At 57.5% G+C, this 20,423-nt stretch overlaps 2 protein-coding genes and 1 long non-coding RNA gene across 3 annotated transcripts in view; 1 reads left to right on the forward strand and 2 right to left on the reverse strand.

Moving 5' to 3' along the window:
- Nucleotides 1-7,348, reverse strand: part of MYBPH (myosin binding protein H) — a 29,601-nt gene extending 22,253 nt beyond the window's left edge. Inside the window, exon 1 of the mRNA XM_065698660.1 lies at nt 7,327-7,348. The gene's annotated coding sequence lies outside the window, so the exon portion shown is untranslated. The remainder of the gene's footprint in view (nt 1-7,326) is intronic.
- DENND2D (DENN domain containing 2D) lies at nt 5,674-17,007 on the forward strand. Its single transcript, XM_065698669.1, has 12 exons — nt 5,674-5,843; nt 8,426-8,604; nt 9,078-9,190; nt 9,532-9,601; nt 10,405-10,482; nt 10,579-10,719; nt 12,874-13,022; nt 13,163-13,340; nt 13,786-13,827; nt 14,145-14,235; nt 14,670-14,909; nt 16,175-17,007. The coding sequence occupies exons 1-12, from the start codon at nt 5,789-5,791 to the stop codon at nt 16,234-16,236; spliced, it is 1,398 nt and encodes a 465-aa protein (XP_065554741.1). The 5' UTR covers nt 5,674-5,788; the 3' UTR covers nt 16,237-17,007.
- LOC136023791 (uncharacterized) lies at nt 16,860-19,573 on the reverse strand. The gene is made up of 2 exons (XR_010616701.1): nt 17,757-19,573; nt 16,860-17,646 (listed from the first exon to the last, which is right to left on the reverse strand). It is a non-coding gene; the product is annotated as an uncharacterized LOC136023791 (long non-coding RNA).
- Between the last annotated feature and the right edge of the window lie 850 nt (nt 19,574-20,423).

Here is a 20,423-nt window from a genome sequence, read left to right on the forward strand (position 1 = left end):
ACCATATCCCGGACCCATCCCGCTTCCCTTTCTAACCCAAGTGCCTTTGTCTGGGAGCCTCCCTACTGTGTCCCTGAGAGATCTGGCTGGACTGGAGGGGCTATGAGAGGGGCTGGGCCACCCCCAGATCCCAGTGAGTCCCTCCAGGTCCCAGGGAGCCGGGAAGACAAAGCAGCTCGGGGTTGCACCCTTTCTCTACCGCCACCAGGGAGCATCGTGGGGACATTCCATCAGCCTGTCCCTGGCTCCGGCTGAAATCCTCCAGATCCTGTGCCAAGCTTTGGGAAGATGCTGTTCCCTCCGCCACTGGTCCTTAGGTCCCTGGTGTACCCAGAGCCAGATGTGGCCCAGATGTGCTTAGGATGCCTGCTGCTGTGGTCAGGACACCTGGGGGCTGCTCCCTGCCCTGCCCCACCTCTACTGTCCCCACTGAGCGCAGTGACAGCCCTGTGTCTTCCCTGGAGGAAGCATCACTCCAGAGCACTTCCAGAGCAGCTGAACCAGCACATGGGCTTCCGAGAACAAATGGGGTTTGATCTCTTGACCAAATGACAGGCAAGGAAACCGCTGTGGAAGAGGATGTTCCATCCTCATCCTCCTGGTCCACGTGGATCAGTCTCTTCCCCAAGGAACAAGGGATGGGACAAGAGGAACCGGCCTCAAGCTGCACCAGGGCAGGTTTAGATGGAGCTGAGGAACAATTCCTGCCCCAGAGGGTGCTCAGGCATTGGAACAGGCTGCCCAGGGCAGGGCTGCAGGCACCGGCCCTGCAAGGGTTCACACTCCATCAGTGCCATGGGTTAGGGGTGGCCTTGGCAGCGCTGGGAGCGGTTGGCCCGGATGAGCTGAAAGGGCTTTTCCAGCCTGGCTGATTCCATGATTCTAAGGCAGGAGGGGCACTCCTGCAGGGAAGGCCACCGCCGCCAGCCTGCCATGACCAAGGGCCAGCAGTGGCCAGAGCTGAAGCTGGTGGTGGCTTTTGCCATGAGCGCATGTGATGGGCTCATTCCCACCTCCTTGGGGTGAGGAGGTGGCAGGATCTGGGGTCAGGGGTGGAAGACAAGGCAGGGGGGGATCCCAAGTGACCCTTAGGGGACAGGAGCCCTTCCCTGGCAAAGAGCAAGCTGGATCGCGGGACCTGCTCCACGCTGGAGAGCGAGCCCCCCCTTCCCATAGGCTGGAGATGCCCCGGGATCCCACCGGGAGATGGTGGCCAGAGGCATCATTCTTACCCGGCGCCTGTAAAGCCCTTGGGGATCTCAGGGGCTGCTCGAGCACTGCAGGAATGCCCCGGGACGTGCAGGGCACCCAGCCCTGGCTGCCACCGAAGGCGAGAAGCTGCTTGAATTTAACACCCCCGGCGCGGTAGCCACGGCCAGGCCGGGCACCAGCACCCGGGGTTTGCTGTCCCTGGCAGGGTGACCTGAGGCTCTCCTCTCCCTGCAAGCCAGGCCAGGACCCGCATCCCACCCCATTGCTGCTGGAGAGAGCACCCCCTCAGTGCTCCCTTCCTGCTGCTCGTGGCCCGTGGTCGCCTTTCTCTTGCAGGACACGGGAGAAGCCGAAGTCCTCCTGGGGTCATGATGTCCTTTTGCAAGCAGGAGGGAAGGGGACGAAGGGAGCAGCCAGGCAGTGGTTATCTGATCCCGGCAGCTCCGGTGTAAACTTAGCTTGGCCTTTCGGAAAGTACTTGCTGTGGCAAAACACGCAATAAATCATTGTTCTGAGTGCCAGCGATGCCTGGAGATTAGCAAATCCTACCGAGCTCAGAGCCTGGGGGGGTCATGGTTTGCAGTGTAATTTGGGGGGGGGGGGGGGTTGGCTTTTGCCACCCTGGTACCCCCCAGCTCCTGAGCACTACACTGAGCTCTAAATGCTTCTTGCTCTTCGGAGGAGATGGGGCTAGCACTAGGGTCATCACTGTGGGCATGGGACCCCCACATTCATGTGGGCGCCCACCCCATGCTCCCGAGTTCCCTGCCCTCTCCAGCTTGGAAAATCCCCACTTCCCTCCTAGGTTAACTCCCCATTGGCTGCCTCAGCCCTTTCCATCCTCATCCCGTGCTCCGCATGGACAAGGCACCATCACCCCCAGCACCGTCACCCCGGTGTGCCCAGTACCCCTGGCATCTCCCTGAACCAGGATGCTTTGCCAAAGCCACCCAGGAGGTTGGACCCTGGTGCCTCCGCACGTGCCATGAGTTTTCCAAGCTCAGCTGAGGGATAATTCTGCACCGGGGCCAACAAGGAGGGAGAAGCCCTTGGAATTGAGCAGGAAAAGGGGCAGCAAGTACCTGAGGCCCAAACCCAGGCACATCCTTGTGGAAAACCAGCCGTAGCCTTTGCGTGCTGCAGGAGATTGACCCCTGAAACACATCCCCAAGGCTGGAATGGCCCCGAGCTCGCACTCGAACCCAGGACAAGTCACTGCTCAGTGCAGGAGGGACTGGGGAAGGTCCCATCCTACACCTGAAGCTGGGCTCTGTGCCTCGACCCTTTCTATCTATGGATTCCTGCTTGCAAACAGCGATGCCAGCCCGGCCCGAGCCTGTAAACCGAGATGTCTTTGCACCTCCTGACCATTAAAGAGCCTCAGGAAGGAGCAGCTTCCCTGCACTGGATGTGCAAGGGGGCTGCAGCTCAGCACCAACCCTCTCTGCCCACCCAGTGCTGCCCAAGCCCCTCTGGGAACACCACCTCCAAAGGTGAACGAAATACTTGGGATTAAAGCCATTGGGTGCAAGGAAAAGTGGGCGCATGAGCTGTGTTTTCTAATCCCCAGGCGTTGTGCAGCCCCCATGCAAGACATGGTCCCTAAAGCCTTCTTTGATGCAGGAATGCCCTATCTTGGAGGTCTGCGGCTTTGACTCAGGGCTCTCTGCACCCCAGCAACTGCAGCACAAGGGGCTCTGGGGAATGGGGATGCACCGTGCTAAGAAGCCATGATATCAGTGTTCCACAAGGGTTGACTTCTCTCCTCCTTGCCCAGTCTGACACCAGAGAGTCGCAGCTGGCTCTCAGCCCCCCCTGCCCTGACAGGTCCCCCTACACCCACAAAGCATCCTGAGGAAGAGGAGCAGGCAGAGGCCACCCCGTTTAGGGGAGCTGGGGGTGATCGGCAAGCACCAAACAGGGCAGTGAATGAAGCATCAGTGGCAGGAAGCGTGCAAACACGAATGAACTGAACCTGCACATCCTCAGCCCAAGAGCAAACCTCCCAGGGGCCAGATAAGCAGAGAGGAAGGTGCCTCTGGAGCAAGGTCCCCTCTCCCACAAGGGCTCCTGGAGATGGTTCTTTGCTCTAATGCTGCCATCCAGTGGGAGAAACTCCCTGGCTGGGAAAGGCTGGAAACGATGACATCGGGGTCCCCAGCCTCGGGACCTCCCTGCCAGGGACGCTGCAGCCAAACCTGAGCTTCCATCTCCAAGTCCCAATCCCAGCCTGGCTGTGATGGGCATAATAAAACCCACCCACATGCCATGTGGTTGAGCTTCTCCAGCATCCTGATGCCCCCCCTAAAACACAGCACGCAGCGAGGGGATGGGGAAGGGGTGAGGATGCCCCGGGATGAGGCAAGGGGCAGCAAGCTGAGCCTCAAGAGGAGGAGGAGGCTGAGGAGCTGCAGCGCAAGCAGTGAGGCCGCTCCCGTCCCATGGGATGCTTACAACGGTGTCCTCCAACAGCGGCGTGTTGGGAGGCTGAATGGGTTCCAGCCGGATCCCAGCGGGTTTTCATCAGCTCCGGGGCTGAAAATCCAACACAAAACTCCCTGGAGCTGGGTTAGGGAAGTGAAACAACTTTGGCACTGGGGACCGCGCAGCGCAGGGGCAGCGGCGATCCCACAATGTGCCCGTTTGTTGTCCCGGTGGGCGGCCGCCTTCCCGCAGAAAGGAGCTTTCAGTGGGAATGCTCAAGGTTTGCTGGCTTGGGCCAGGGGCACAAAGGGGCAGTGTTCCCCCGGGAGCGGGGGGGCTTCGGAGCTGGGAACAGGGCGCACAGAAGCCGCCGGAGCGGAGTCAAGGCGTTATCGAGGAGGGATCACAGGCAGGGACTTGCCTTTAAGAGGGAAAGCAGGGAAGATTTGTGTGTGGGGGGAACAAAATCAAGGAATGCGGGGATTTCTCTGCGCTGAGGGCAGCAGCCGCGTCCCCGAAGTGGCTCCGGTTTCCAGGAAAGACGGGATTTTCCTCCAAAATGCAGAGGGAAAACCCCAAACTTTTGATCTCCGCTTTGTGCCAAGAGGAAATTTCTCCCGAGAGCAAGCCCTCAGCGCAAACAAGCCCGCTGCCCTCTCCTGCGGGAAGCACGAGTGCTCCTCCACCCATTCAAGATCAGCCAGAACCTATCCCGGACCAGCAGCTCCCTGCTAACCCCAGCGAGGCTGCAGCATCCCGGCCGGGGTAGGTTTCGAAAGCATCCACCCCCTCTGTGAGCTGGCAAATCCCTCCCTGAGCTCCAGCCCACGCTCGGGGAAGGGAAGAGCAGGAAAGGGGCTGGGAGCTGTTGTAAAGGAAGAATGGAGGGTGTTTAGTGGAGGAAACCTGGTCTACACCTGCAAACAGCCCCACTCTGGCACTAAGGCTGAGGACTGCGCCCAGCTCATCGCACCTAAGGGCCTCATAACCAATAGCTCTGTGCTTCGTTACCGCATAAGGCAGCAGAGCAGATATGAGGGGTGTGGGATGGGGAAAGGAGATCACTGGTTTTCAAGAGGCTTCCCTCGTTGGTGGGTCTGGAGCAGTAAAACCACCCAGCGAGGCCGGGCACGTCCACAGGCACCCGGCTGCATGCCCAGGCCAGGGCGACCACTGTGTTGCAGCACTAAGGAGCTGCTGTCCCTGTAACAATGTCAGATGGCAACTGGCCTCCAGCCCCGGAGCTGGCACCTCTGAGTCGCTCTGATCTGGGGAATAAATCTCTGTCTGATGAAGAAATGCCAGCACAACCCAGCCAACATTCCCAAGTGGAGTCAGGACAAGCTCCCAGGCCATGGAAGTGAGAGCATCAGGCTGACTCCCCATCACATTGCACTGTGAGAGACCCCAAACCTCCACGGGATCGTTCACCCCAGCAGCACTGGGCACCATCCCTGGCACCAGCGGGTTCCCAGTGGGAGAAGGGCTTGGAGTAGGTAGGGAGGCCAGAGCAGGGCTCAGGCAGGGCTGCTGGATGTTTGGGACCACTTGTCCCCCCTGGTGCAGGGTGAAGCCACCCCTCATCTGCAGGGTCCCTTACTCTGCCTCCCTCCCTGTGCCCAGCCGTGCCCCACATCCTTCCCCAGGCTCCCCAGCGGGATGCTCTGCCGCGTTGCAGGGATGCTCATCTCCCTCACTCCCGGTGTCCTCCGTATCCAGGTCCCTCCGGGATCCCCCTGCCCGGTGTTCCTGGCTCCCCCGTGCCCGGTGCTCCCAATATCCCCATTCCCAGTTCTCTCGGATGCCCCATGCCCGCTTCCTCCTGGCATCCTCGTACCCAGCGGCGCTCCCAGCTCCCCCATTCCCGGTGCCCCCGGGGCCGCCATGACCGGGGGCTCTCGATGCCCGGCGCTCCCGGAACCCCACCAGAGCCTTGGGCGGGCTCCCGGTACCCGGCCGGTGCCAGGTGCTGCCCCCGCTCCTCCTCTCCTCTCCGCCCCGTCCCGTCCCTCCTCCCCCGGGAAAGCGAAAGCGCGGCGGGCGGAAGCCGAGCCCTCCCCGCCGGGCCGCGCTGCTCCGCACCGGGGCCGCACCGGGGCCACACCGGGGCCGCACCGGGGCCGCGCCGGCGCCGCTCTGCGCCGCGGCCGCCATGGCTTCCATCGGCAACTTCTTCCGACGGAGCCTGCGGCGCTCCGGCCGCAGAGGTGAGGGTCGGGAGGGGACGCCGGGGACCGCAGCCGGGCTCCGGGCTGTGGCGGTGCCGGTACCGGTGCCGGTGCTGGTACCGGTGTTCGTGTCGGTGCCGGGGCCGCGGCTGATGGAGCCCGGCTGCCGGTGGAGCAGGGACTTTCCCGGGCAGGGCAGCGCGGCCACGTCGGGTGCGACCGACGGTACCCGGAGACCGGCATCGGCTCGGTCCTGCCCGTGCACGCGTAGCTCGGGCCGCCCGCCCCGCGGCTTTACCGCATCTGCGGGGCTTGCTCCATCCGCAGGGGCTTAGCCCAGTGCCCCCCATAGCCCAGGAGGTGCCCCCATCCCCTGGGAGCCCCCAGGTGGGGTTCCCCGCTCCCAGAGCCAGCCCCACCGGTTCCCTATTACCACATCCCCCAGAGCTTGCCCAGCCAGGACGTGCCGGGGACAGAGGGCATCCGCGGGCACAGGGCGCCCCACGACGGGTCAGTGCTGCGGGGCTTTCAGAGGACAGCACAGGAATCGGCCCTTTGGGATTTGGGAGCTTTACCGAGCTACCGGATGGGACAACCTGAGGGTTGGGGCGCTCCCTGCGGTTCCCCCCTTTCGGCTCTGTTCTGTGCTGCCTGCCTCCCGCTCTGGGTGCCAGAGAGGCTTTCCCGAGCTCAACAGAAAAGGGTTGATAAGGAAAAGCCATTTCCTCGCTGCTGGGGCAGGGTGGGTGCTGCAAGCACGGGCAGCAGAGTCCGTGCCCCCCCCACACCATCGGGCCGGGCCGGGTTTGCCGCATCGGAGCGCAGCCCTCGCTAAGCACCCGCGGCTCTGGCTGAGGAAGCTGCTTATGCAGCAGGATGTCTTTTAACAGCACCAGCCCCGCTGCCCTCTGGGGCATGCTGGGTCCTCTGATGCCGCATTAAACACATCTGCATGGCCCCCAGAGCGCCCCTTCCAGCCCAGGGATGGGGGTTGTGGTCTTGGGGGGTTCAGGCTCTGCCAGTGAGGGCTTTGCAACCAGACCCCACACTCTGGGCATGTCCCACCACAGTGGATGTGCTTCGGACAGGCCCATGGGTCACTCTGCGAGAGGCAGACCTGCACCCGCTGCCACCAACCTCCCGCGAGCAGCTCTTTGGAAACCCTATGGATGAGATGCAAATCCAGCCCTTCCTTGAGGGTGCCTCCTGTATTCCCTGAAATGCAGGACGGGACTGGATAGGCAGGGTTTAAACGGACTTTCACCTTTCCCTCACAATCTCCCATGGGAAAACAACTGATGCTGGTGTTCAGCAAGGATGGGGGACAGCAGCAGCCCTCCTCACTGCACAGCCTGGTTCCCTGCGGTCCCACCAGCAACAACCTCCTGCCCCAGCCCCGTAGGGAGGTTGGACTGGAGCCATTGCTGGAGCATTCCAAGGAGGAGCTGGAGAAGCAAAGAGCATCCTATCAACCCTTTATCCCTGGCTTGGAGGACCTTGGTGATCCCCACTAAGGACATACCAGGGGTGTCCACAGCCGGGTCTCATCCTCAGGATGCTCCTGCTGCAAAGGGACCTCTTTGGGATGACTCTCACCTTGCCAAGAGGAAGGACTTTGCATGCAGAGATGGAGCAGCCTCAAGGTAGATGCAGGGTTGGCTTCGTGCATGTCCCCACCCCGAGCTGGGAAGGGACATCCTGTCATGGGACCGTGTCACCCCGGATGAGCTTTCTGCCCCCATCGGCTCCTGATGACCTGAAGCAAAGGCTGGAAAGGAGATTCCAGGTGAAAGGAGGTGGCTGCAGAGCTGGAGGGATGCACAGACGGGTGTCATGCACCAGGGAGGACAATGGCTGATGGCCATGGCCCTGCTGAGCTGTGGCACAACCAGAGGAGCCCGGGACCGAACTGCGGGATGCAGGGATAAATCGCAGGAGTCAGATATCCCATCCAGCCACACGTTTATGTTCCTGCCTGTTCCCAGGAGCAGCTCCAGCTTTTCTGTTCCAGCTCCCGTTGTTATCAGAGATGAGACCAAGCCCGGGACAGTTTTGATGCCAGGAACTGGGAATTCAGAGTCACAAGCAGCTGGGAGAGGGAAGGGCTGTGCCATGGCCTCACATCAGCCTTTAACTCAGCTCCTTCCTAGCTCCACCATCATCACCCATTGGAGATGTCAGCCCGGGCTCTTTGCCTTGTTCTTCAGGTTGTGGCAGCTGATGCTTCCCAGGGAATCGCTTTGCTTTGGGAGCTGTGGTTTAGGGAAAACCCTCAAGGAGCTCATTTACAATGAGCAGCTCCCAGGACTGAAGACATGCGGCAGGGAGAGGTTGGGATTCATTTTACCGGAGCCTTTGGAGGTGCTCAAACGAGATCAGCGCTGTTTGCTTGCTGGGGTTGTTTTCCCTAAGGGAATAAAGTCACCTGCTGGGAAAGCATTCCCACCGCTTCCCGCAGCTGCTGGATGCAGAGAACCTCTGCTCTCCCCCATCCCTCCTCTGGCTCTGCTCTGGGTGTCCCTCGCTAGGATGGAGCAAAGGAGGGCTGGGGGCATCGGATGCCTCTTTGGTTTTCCCCAAAGGGCTCATAAAAGCCATTCCTGTTTCCTATCCATGTCCAGGCAAAGAGGAGGCTCCTGCTGCAGAGAACCCCTCGCGGGTGCCGCAGGGGAAGGCCGGGGAGCGGAGCCCTCTCCTCTATTGTGCTGGCCAGTTCTTCTTCGAGTACCTGGTGGTGGTGTCCCTGAAGAAGATGTCGGATGGACGCTACGAGCCCAGGATAACCTACCAGTTCCCAAAGGTGCGGAGTCCCATGTTCCCGGGAGGATGAGTGTTCCAAACTCACAGGAAAAGGGGGTTTTGCTCCATCGCAAGAGCCAGGGGAGGAGAACAGAGAAGGAGCTCATGCCCTTGAGCTGCGGCCCCAAAGCCCAGGGCTTTGCCTGCCTGGTCCAAGCCCAGGGCCACAACCCCAGGGCAATAATCCCAGGGATGCTCCATGAATTCCTGTCCCAGAAGGGGAATAAAATCTCACCCTGGGGAGGTGGCGCAGGAGGAGATCCCCGGTTGGAGAGTGGCCCCTGGGTGCCTCTGCTGTGTCCCATAATCCATGGGGGAAAAGAGGCAGAAACTGGACTCTGGGGAGATGCACAGGGATGTGCAGCATCTTCTGCTTCGGTTTGAGCCAGGGTTTGCTTTGCAACACACCTACCCCATGCCCTGGGACTGTGGGCACCCTCCATCACCCTGACTCTTGGCATGGCTTCATTCCAGCGCGAGAACTTGCTGAAGGGCCAGAAGGAGGAGGAGGAGCGTCTCCTGCAAGCCATCCCCCTCTTCTGCTTCCCCGATGGCAACAACTGGGCCCCTGTCACCGAGTTCACCAGGTACCAACCCCATGGCGGGCTCTGGGCTGGAGGAGCCGTCCCATCCCTTCCTTCCCTTCCCATCCCATCCCATCCCATCAAATTCTATCCCATTCCTTTCCATCCCATTCCATCCCATCCCTTCCCATCTCATTCCATCCATCCTGTCCCATCCCATCCCACCCCATCCTATTCCTTTCCATCCCATTCCCTCTCATTCCATTCCTTTCCATCCCATCCCTTCCCATCTCATTCCATCCATCCTGTCCCATCCCATCCCACCTCATCCTATTCCTTTCCATCCCATCCCATCCTATCCCCTTTCATCCCATCCCATCCCCATGTGTTGTCTCTCCTTGCAGTGAGACCTTTTCCTTCGTCCTGACCAACGTGGATGGCAGCAGAAAGATCGGCTACTGCAGGCGGCTGCTGGTGAGCATCTCCCTGCCCAGATGCCTGTTGCTGGGTCAGTGGTGGCCATGCCACCCATCCCCATGGTGGGACACGATGCTTCTGCCATACCCAAAGTATAGGGAGGTGCCTTAGGAAGCCACTTGCCTTGACAAAGGTGCTGACAAGCATCAGGATGGCTGCAAACCCCACCTGAGATCAGGATGGGGATGCGCAACCAGATGCCCTCAACCGTGTTTCAAAGGTTGCTTCTGAACTCCTGGATTTGGCCAGCTCAGGGCCTGCAGGGTGTGATGGAGACGTTCTTTGGCTGCTGATTGATGCACAGCCTGCTTAAACATAAAGCCACGGAGCCATACACGGCTTGGTGACTTGCTGGATCCCACTACCCTTCATTCCTTGCTGAAACTTCCCACTTCTGCATCCAGGACTGAGCTCTGCCTGTTTGAGCCGGATGTCCTGAGGGCTGAAAGCTCAGGGAGTGAATAGACCCAGGAGAGTCCAGTTGGAAAGGCGAAAAGAAGCCTGGGCCCTCATCCCGATGGTCCCTAATTCAGTAGGAGGCGGGATTAGCCCCAAGGATGCCTCAGAGGATGTGTGTCTGGATGGGGGGTGGAGTTTGGGAATACACCAAAGTGATTAATGGCGTTGGCATCTCACTTCCCAGGCACCCTCTGCTTTCCAGCCCCAGCAGCATCCATGAACCCCAGCTCTGAAACTCCCCCAGCGAGTGGCTGGGTATTCGAGGGGGGGCTCTGGGTGAGCATGGAGCCGGTGCAGTGGGGCTGGGTGATGCTCAGACCCCTTTTCCCATCCTTTTCCAGCCATCCGGCCGTGGCATCCGCCTCCCTGAGGTCTTCTGCATCATCAGCTGCCTGGGCTGCTTTGGGCTCTTCTCCAAGGTAGGGATGCGGTGGTTCCATGCAGCACGGTGCTGGCCTCAGCAGCCTCCCTGCTGCCTGCCAGGGTTTCACAGGTCGCTTTTCCCCCCTCTGCAGATCCTGGATGAGGTGGAGAAGAGGCGGCAGATCTCCATGGCAGTGATTTACCCCTTCATGCAGGGCCTGCGGGAATCGCCCTTCCCAGCTCCAGGGAAAACCGTCACCATTAAAAGCTTCATCCCCGAGTCAGGCACGGAGGTTGGTGGGGGTCCCTGGGCTGCTCCGACATAGGGAGCCCAGGCTATCATTGGGAGCACCCTCCACACCCATAGAACCCATGGGTGCAGTGGGTCAGGCTGGGGGCCACATGCTGTGGTAGTATGGGTGCCACCTCCCTCCTGGTCCAGGAGGAGAGCAGCAAGCAGTGAGGATGAGGATGGAGCCCACCTAGAGGTGATGCTGCCCCATCTCTGCAGCTCCATCAGTCTTGAGCTGGAGCGGCCAGCACAAAACCTCCCCAGACCCCATTAGCACATTGGTGCTTGCACAGACTTTATGTGTGATGCTTCCTGATCATGAGCCAGTGTTTGTAGCTCTGGGGGCAGCAGGGAGGGTTGTTGGGGTGCAGGGGGGGCTGTGGGATGTCCCAGGCTGCAGCTTCTGGGTAACAGCACAGGAGGGACACGGAGCTGTTGGAGCAAGGCAGAGGAGGCCATGGAGATGCTGCGAGGGCTGGAGCAGCTCTGCTCTGGAGCCAGGCTGAGAGAGCTGGGCTGGGGCAGCCTGGAGAAGAGAAGGCTCCTGAAGGGGAGACCTGAGAGCAGCTCCAGTGCCTAAAGGGGCTGCAGGGAACCTGGAGAGGGGCTTGGGACAAGGGCCTGTAGGGACAGGCCAAGGGGAATGGCTTGAACCTGCCAGAGGGGAGACTGAGATGAGCTCTTAGGCAGAAGCTCTTCCCTGTGAGGGTGCTGAGGCGCTGGCACAGGGTGCCCAGAGAAGCTGTGGCTGCCCCATCCCTAGCAGCGTTCAAGGCCAGGTTGGACACAGGGGCTTGGAGCAAGCTGCTCCAGTGGAAGGGGTCCCTGCCCGTGGCAGGGGCTGGCGCTGGAGGAGCTGATGTGCCAAGCCCAGCCTTTACCTGTGCTAAGCAGATCCAAGCACGGTACCCGTGGGGCTCCCCTCACCCCCACACAGCCCAGGCTCATGCAGGCAGAACCTTTCCTTGGGGCAAAACTGGGGTGGAAAACCAAGGAGGATCGGCCCTGGCACCGGCAACACAACCTCGGTGCTGAGCAGCCAGGGATGCATCCTGCCGGGGTAGGTCTGAGGGCAAGATCCCTCCTCTGCAGGGCAATGCGGCGGCTGGATATCAAACTGCAGGAGGTTTCTTCATCCCGGAAGGCTTGTGCAAGGGCTCCGCAGGTTGCTCAATGCTCTGGCCAAGGGCCCGGCCGTGGAAGCGCAGCTGGGGGGGACGGGAGGGAGGATGGGTAAGGAAGTTCTTCGAAAGAGCTGGGCTCTGGGGCTCCAGGCAGGGTGGAGGAGATCAGGGAGAGGACAGGGAAAGGGCTGGGAATAAAATCTGGGAGCTGGGATGGTGCAGGATTGGTGCGGGAAAGGGGCTGGGGAGCCCGGCCAAGCCCTGTGCTGAGAGATGCTGCCTGGCACACGGAGCACAGGGATTTTCCCCCTCTAAAGCTGGGAAGAGGGGCCAGGACTGTGTCATGATGCTCCTGTTAACCCTTCAGTGGTCACCACCTCGGGGCTGCCTGCAGCAGCACAGAGCTTCCTCCCAGGTTTGGGAGACCTGCCTGCATTAAAGCCAGCGGCACACACCAACTGCCCGCCAATGGCCATTAAATCATGCGCTTTGCAGCCACCCTAGCCAGGAATCAGTGAGCTGGCCCTAGAGAGGCTTCTGAGGAAGCTTTGTGGGCTTTATAGCCCTTGCCTAGAAGCTGCTGCTACCAAGCGAGCTGTCAGGCACTGAGATGGGGGCACATCCCTGCCCATCTCCTACTAGGGACTTGCGAGCACTGGGAAAAGAGGCATTTTGGTTAAAACCCAGTGCCCAAGTAACTGAATCCCACAGTGCTGCTGGCTCCCAGTGCTGCACAGCCCAAATCCCTGAGCAGGACAAGATGAGGTTTGCTCCTTGCAGAGGGATGCAGCGTTCAAGGGCAGGCTGGACACAGGGGCTTGGAGCAAGCTGCTCCAGTGGAAGGGGTCCCTGCCCGTGGAAAGAGGCTGAAGCTGGATGAGCTTTAAGGTCCCTTCAACTCAAACCACTCTGTGGGTCTATGATTCCAAGCTGCTTCAAGCTCTGGGTCATTGATTGTTCCCACATCACCTCGGGAGGCCAGGGGAGAGCTGCACCTCCTAAGCCAGGGTTTGGTGGCTCTCCCTTGGCAGCTCATTGAGCTCACCCGGCCTGTGGATGCCCACCTGGAGCACGTGGAGTTTCAGGCTCTGCTCCAGCAGCTCAGCCCCCAGCTCATCCTGCACATCTTTGCCTCGGCCGTGCTGGAGCGACGGCTCATCTTCCTGGCGCAGGAGCTCAGGTGAGCCTGGCCTCTTCATTAAAAGCCAAACCACGATTCAGACCCTTGGAGGAGGGAAGGAAGCAGCAGAGCTTGGGGTGAGATCTTCCCTCCAAGTGCTGAAATCCCCTTTCCTCTTGCAATGGCTCCTTGTCCCGCAGCGTCCTCTCACAGTGCATCCACGCCGTGGCCGCTCTCCTCTACCCCTTCACCTGGGCTCACACCTACATCCCTGTGGTACCCGAGTGCCTGCTCGACACCGTCTGCTGCCCCACGCCCTTCATGGTTGGCATCCAGATGCGGCACCTGGAGCGCGTCCTGGACCAGCCGATGGAGGAGGTATTTCATCCGGGCAGGGGAACACATCCGGATGGAGCCATTGGGTACTCAGTGACCCTGGGGTTGGGGGGGCTCCAGGGCTGGAGGCTCTGGTTGTGCCCTTTTCCCATCCATGGAGGCTGGAGACTGGGGCTTCTTGCATGTCCCCTCCTGTTGGCAATGCCTCCACATCCCCCTTGGCACTGATGGACACCTCAGGACCTACAACCCTGACCCTGGGTGTCACGGAGCTGCTGTTGGCATCACCCCAGCCTTGTAAAAGTGGAGACGAGCCACCAAACCTGCAGCAAACACAGCCCCTGGGGGGGTGCCCTGCTCCCTCCAGCACAGAGGCACTGATTCCACCCTCATGGGCTGCGGACACACTGCTCTGAGCCCAAAACAGGTGGGAGGAAGCCTGGATGCCTTGGTAGGGCTAAACCTGGTCCTCTCTGCTCTCTTCTAGGCTCTGATCATTGACCTCTGTGAAGGGAAGATCCTCCGGGCGGTAGGTACCCCCCGTGCAGGGCTTGGGGCTGGGGTGGGCTCTAGGAAGGGCCCCTTTCCCCCTCTGTACCAGCTTCCCAGCAGCTTTCACATTCTGGCGGGCAGATATCTCAGTGTCACCCATCCAGGGGGAACGTCCCATGAAGGGATGCCTATGGCCACTGCATCCAACTTGCATGGTCCACATGTTGGACATCCCACTCCCAGCATCACCACGCAGTGATAATCACCTAACTGGGCTGCACTAACCACTGCCTGTGCCCATCTCAGCCGGGTTCCCACCAGTACCACGTTCTTTATGGCCCCATTGCCTTCCAGGTTGGTGATGAGGAGGAGATCTTGCCCATCAAGCTGCAGAATGAAATGCTGATGTCTCTGAACAGGCACAACAACAACAACAACGTACACAGTAAGGATGCCTCTTTCTGTACAGTAAAACACACACAAGCTGCTCTCTGCAGATGGCCAGAGTCCTCAGTGGAACTATACCCCTAAAGGGATGTGTCTGGGATGTTTCTGCCCCAATTTGCAACCAAATGCAGCCACAGGAGGTAAATGCCTCAGCATTTGCCCTGTCCTGCGGAACACGAGAGCAGGAACATCTAATTCTGCTGATAAAACAGCTTTTGCCAATATTTGGCCTGCAAAGATGCTGCCACCCTGGAAAGCAAAGAGCAAAGAGGCAGTGCTCCCTTAGCAAAAGGTCTCATCTTGGTTTAGTGGCAGAGGGAGGTTTGAAGCAAATCATTCCTTGGGATGCAAGCACAAGAGGTTAAGATGAGACCGTCCTTTGTGCGCTCTGAGGTCCCATCCCCACCTGTTGTGCTCCGTGTCCTCTTCCAGCACCCGAGCAGGTGAACACGCTTGTCTCCGAGGCCTTTGTGCACTTCTTTGTGCGGACGGTCGGCCACTACGCCTCACACATCAAGTGGAGCAAAAGCGGATCAGGAACCTTCCAGGAGCGAGCCTTCTGCAAAGCCATCGCCTCCAGGAGCAGCCGCAAGTTCGTGAAGAAGTTTGTGAAGACCAACATGTTCTCCCTATTTATTGAGGAAGCAGAAAAGAGCAGAATCCCCCAGGAAGGTAACGGCCCCATCTCTCCTCTCTGGGTGGGTGAGCTCTGCAAAGCTTGATTAGGGGAGATGCTCCATGCACAGAGAGGGATGCAGCTCGAGGCTGAGGGTGCTCAGGGCAGTGAGCAGCACCCGTTTGCTTCAACACCTGCATTTCTCTGTCCTTCTGAAGCAATCAAAACCATCCCTGGGCTCATTTCAGGTCTCGTTGCTTGCCTGGGATGGGGCAGGCTTCCCCAGAGCACAGTGTTTCAGCAAACATGCCAATAGCAGCACAAATATTTGGCTTGGACACAGGCAGCAGCTGGGAGCTGGCTCCTGATGGTGCTGCCTGTGAGCCCTGACTCATCTCTGCACAGCCGGGCTGGTTCTTCCTCCCTCCTGGGCATTTACAGGGCACTGTGCAGAGCTGAGCCTGCTCCCAGCCCAGGAGTAGGGCAGATGGGAGACAGGGTGAGGAAGCCACCCAAAATACCCATCAGTGGCCAGAGATACCCTCACGTTACCTTGAGTTGAGGCCGGTTCCTCTTGTCCCATCCCTTGTTCCTTGGGAGCAGAGCCCAGCCCCTCCTGGCTCCATCCTCCTGTCAGGCACTTGTAGGGAGCCATCAGGTCCCCCCTGAGCCTTCTCTTCTCCAGACTGAACCCCCCAGGTCCCTCAGCCATTCCCCATCACACTTGTGCTCCAGGCCCTGCACCAGCTTCAGTGCCCTTCTCTGGCCCCGCTCCAGCCCCTCAATGTCTCTCCTGTAGTGAGGGGCCCAGAGCTGAACACAGGATTCGAGGTGCAGCTTCACCAGCGCCCACTGCAGGGGCACAACCCCTGCCCTGGCCCTGCTGCCGCACTGGTGCTGGTACAGGCCAGGATGCTGGGGGCTGCTTGGCTGCCTGGGCGGACATGGATCTGGGTCTGCCTGGAGTTGGGAAAGGATGGCCCAATCCCAGCTTTCTCATCATATTCTCAGTCTATGTCACCTTTTAGGCTACTACCCTAGGAACAGGGTCTCCAATTTTCTCTCTTCCTTGGTGGTTGGAGAGGAAACACAAAAACTGGGCAGGAGTGAACACATGGGTTAAAACCTTAGCCTAACCCAGCATTATAAAGCCCATTTTGTGTAGGTGGGAGGGATGGGGTGGAACTGCAACAATCCTGGATTTCCCAGGGCTCCTCACCTGGCTGCAGTTGTCCATCACCCAGCACAGTTTGGCTCCTGCATGCCCAGGACTGTGCAGCCCAACACTTGCCTCTCACTGAAGACCTCTCCCCATCCACAGCGTATTTCCAGCGGAAAATAACAGAGTACCAGGAACAGAAGAAGCACCGAAGGGATTCCTGAAGCCCGGCCTGGAGCAGGGTCACTGCCAGCAGCACCACGCAGCACGGACTCCGCACCATCCAAGCGCAGAGCACCCCGGCCTCTGCTGGATCTGTCCACCAGCTCCTACCCATCTGTGACTCATGAGATGTCTGGGCAGCACCAAGCACCAGTTTCCAGCTTTTCCCTTTTTCCTCAGGGCGTCATGGCACTGGAACACTCTGTTTGCACGGAGCTACCAAGCGGGCTGTGCTCACTCCTCTGCTCTCGCTAGCACCAGGCACAAACTGCAGCTCCCAGTGCCCAGCCCTGTGCAGAGACTTGGACCCACCAGGACCTCAGGCAGCACTGAGGGTAGTCGGGGAGCTGGCTGCAGGACAACAAAGGCTGTAGAGTAGTTGTTAGAGAAGAAGATGAGTAGAAATAGTGTTATTTCCCATGCAAACAAAGCTAGGGTTTGCAAATCAGTAACATCCTATGGGACAAGCTTCCAAGGTTTCTATTATGAACAACTGTTTCATTGGATTTTCTATCAAGATACACTCATTGTTAAACAGCAGCAGGAACGGTTGTGGTGGTTTCCTCTACAGCAGCTGCCTGGGACCACTTAGAGCCCAGTTTAGCTCTTTATAGAAACAAAAAGAGTCTTTTCCAACAGGTTATTTATTTGTGCTATAAGCAAACTGTGAAGGCCACAGGGCTGTGTTTTGTAGTAGAGGGAAATGGCTGATCAACAGCTTCGAGTGGGGAGGAAATATTTGTTAAATCCAGCAGTAAAACACATCAACATCCTCCTTGTCTCTGGTTTTGATGTCAACTTCTTTTAAACCCTCGCGGTTCATTGAAGCCCTGACTCTGAAATGGTGCCTGCAGCTGAGTTAAAGCTGAACTCTGGTTCTCCCCCTTTCCTAATGCACTCATCCAGGGAATAAATATTGCAGCAGGGGAAGCTGGGTTTCCTTCCCAGGCAAACCAGGGCCAGATACTTCCCCCAGCAAGGGCTGGGGTTCCTGATCAGCAAGTTTGAAGGGTTGGCCTGAACACTGAAAAGAAGCTTGATATTATCACTACTCACCTCACTGGTGCAAACTGGCAAGAGCTTTAGTGCCCTTCCTTTGATGCCAGAGGATGACAGGCTGCCTATTGCAAGAAGTGTGCACTTCCCTATGATCAATCAAGAAGACGCCGTGCTGAAAGGGCAGATGCTGAATAAAATACCTTATTTCCTTCCTCTGAGCACAGCCTGCCTCCTTCAAACCTTGTGCTGGTAGGCAGGGAGATGGTCTTTGCTGCTAGAGACACCAGGGGACACTCGGCTGCTGTTTGCCAGGAGCAGGACCACATCCAGGGCTCAGGTCACGCTGCAGCACATCAGCAGAACTCACAGCATATTTCCCTCCTGCAAAGCTTTGTCTAACACTTGATCTGCATCTACAAGAGTCAGTAAAACAGTGCCAAGAAATGTTTCCCTGAATTAGAAAGTGCTCATCTATTCTGCTAAATCATTAACATAGTTCCCAGCATAGCATTGGCCAACTCACACTCATGCAAACAACTCCTGGGCATGGACTGGGAGTCAGCACAGGAATCCTTCCTGATCTGTGGTTCAATTCCTGCTATGCAGCTGCCCTGCTTGGAAGATAAGGCTCATGCTTTGGCATATGTCACCCTCTGCCAGCTGCCTGGGTGCCAGCAAATAGCCCTGGGCATATTTAACCCACCAGAGCCAATGCAGTCAGTATTGCTAAGTGCCATCAGATTGTGCCAATACAACAAGAGACACAGCTCCTACCTCAGATCACTTCCCACCTGGCTCTAACCTCTGAACAGAGCTGCAGTCTTTACCTTCTGCTCTCTGAAGACAATTAAACATCTCTGCAATGCCATTCCAAATGCAAAGAGGGGGCACAGCAGCACTGGATGTACCTGGTGCATGCAGGGTAGGAAGGAAAGAAGACACAAATACTTGTAGGAAACAAGACTGACATTCAAATGAAACAGAAACAGGCCCTGAGGTGTCATGAGCAGCCTCTTTCCTGAATCAAACTGCTTGCCAAAGTAAGGAGCTTCCTTTACCAGTTCTTGGAAGAGGCAACACTCCAACCCCAAGTGCAATTTGCAGCTTGCCTTTATAGAGTTTCAGGGGAAAACCTGCTTAACACAGGTTGTGTTTGCATTGAAGGGAGTGCACCCAGACATAGGCCTTCCAGGAAGCTTCACAGGCTCTTGCAAAAGCTCCTCCTTCCAAGCATCTTCTGAAGGCAACAGAAAGTGAAAAAGCACGGCAAAAAGTCAGGCTGAGCCTACAACACCTCTGTTCCCCTTCTCAACTCCTCGAGCAGCCTCAGCTCTTCAAGTCTATCAAAGACAACCTATGATCACAAACAAGACAGCACTGTAATGTTCAAGCACCAGGAGTAAAGTTCATTTCTGCTATTATAGGTATTGTATAAACACCTCTACCCACAGCAGTAACTATTCCCTGATAGCACTGAAGCTTCATGAGGATAGAAATAGGAATTTTTCCTGACCAGCTGAACACAGAGGCCATTCAAACATCCAGGTAGCAAAAAGCTCAGGGGAAGGTGTCTGATTGCATTGCCTGAACATCAACAGGCTTGGGCTTAGACACATTTGGGAACACAGGTTTCCTTCTGGATAACCCTATGAAGACTTCAGTTCTTCACCAAGTATTTGTGACACATCATTTGGAACAGCTTCGTCTTAAAACCTTTGAGACAAAGAGCATGGCTCTCCTTGTCTGCATCCCTAGAAAACACTCCCACTCCAGGGAGCTCTGTACCCACTTCATGCTGATGAAGAGACAGAAATGGTTCGTGAGAGGGGAGACAGGCCCTCAGCACCTTAAAATCCTGCCAGGTTTTTTGTCTTGTAGAATTCATCTTGCTCACTGCTTGGAGGGCAGCAGCAGAGGTTGGAGTATCCAGATCAATCCTTCACCCAGCTGAATGCAGTTCAAGCTAAATAAACCACTTATCTGAATGCCAGTTCTGTCTAAAGCTGTGATACTGGAGAGGCAGCTGCCACCTTACTAAGAGAACCTCCAGTGTGCACCCAGGCACTTGGACCATCACAGCTCCAGGACACTTCAGAGCTGTGCCCCAGGTATGTGGTGACGATGCAGGAACCAAACTCTTCCCTCAGGCTTCAGCCTGGCAGGGAGCCCTTGGGGACCCCCAGTACAAACCCATAGGGTCAGGTCCCCTAAAGAGCCCTTGGCTGCACTGGCCATAAAATAGCTGCTTAGAAGCATGCAAGTGCCTGGGAGTTAAAAGGGAAAGCAGGGAAAAGTACATTAATTTCCTCCTCATCCTGAGGATGTTTCTCCTTTCCCCAGTGCCCAAATCCCAACACATGACCTCCAACTCACCCACTGAACTGGTATCAGCCCTTAGGAAGGAACCAAGACTCTTCCAACCAAACAAGACCCAAACCAGAGCACATCCACATGCTGCAGCTCAGCTGACAAGGTCAGCATCTCACTTCCTCTTCCTGCAACATCTTAACCAGGGGCCCCAGGTCTTTCCTCACAGAGACACACACTTCAGCAACCAAACCTAAGCCATACTGTGCTCTCTAGCACAAGCAGTCCTGTGGACACAACTGCAAGCACACAACTTGGGAATGATAGCCTGACACTGGGCACTGTCCCAGGGAGGTGGAAGAAGGGACTTTAAAGCTCTTCAGTCACTGAAGAAATTAACTTTTCTTCCCACTTCTTGAGCACGTTTTCTAACCAGTGTATCACAGGAAATACACATCACCGCTTCCTGCCCAAGGGGGATTTTGATTTATTGCTGTTGGGGCTTATTATTTTAAGTAAGCTGCGCTTTAATTACCTCCAAGAAGAAACACATGCAGGTGTCTTCAGGTACTGCTGTGGCTCTAGGTTCCCAGTAGACACGGGCATTATCTTACCATCCTGAGATGCTTCATGCTCAGAGGGCTAGGATTTCAACCTAGCATTCCCCACCATCTCCCAAGGAGTCCCACAACAGCCGTGGCAGATCCTGTTCTGGAGACATTCCTTTTTCCTTTACAATGAGCTTAGGCACTCTGTTCAGGGGCTGAAGTTCCCCTCAATGCCAGGGCCTGCGGCACATACTGCAGCACTTCACTACTGTGCAATTAAACCCTCTATTAAATCTAACTTAGCCCCCTGATGCAGTTCATAGAATCACAGAATG

Source organism: Lathamus discolor, chromosome 19 (assembly GCF_037157495.1).
Source record: "Lathamus discolor isolate bLatDis1 chromosome 19, bLatDis1.hap1, whole genome shotgun sequence".
NCBI lineage: Eukaryota > Metazoa > Chordata > Aves > Psittaciformes > Psittacidae > Lathamus > Lathamus discolor.

Coding starts and splice junctions, on each gene's coding strand:
- DENND2D (XM_065698669.1), top strand. CDS start 5,789: ATGGCTTCCATCGGCAACTTCTTCCGACGGAGCCTGCGGCGCTCCGGC. Junction 10,483..10,578: donor GCTTTGGGCTCTTCTCCAAG/GTAGGGATGCGG, acceptor CCCCCTCTGCAG/ATCCTGGATGAGGTGGAGAA. Junction 13,341..13,785: donor TGGACCAGCCGATGGAGGAG/GTATTTCATCCG, acceptor GCTCTCTTCTAG/GCTCTGATCATTGACCTCTG.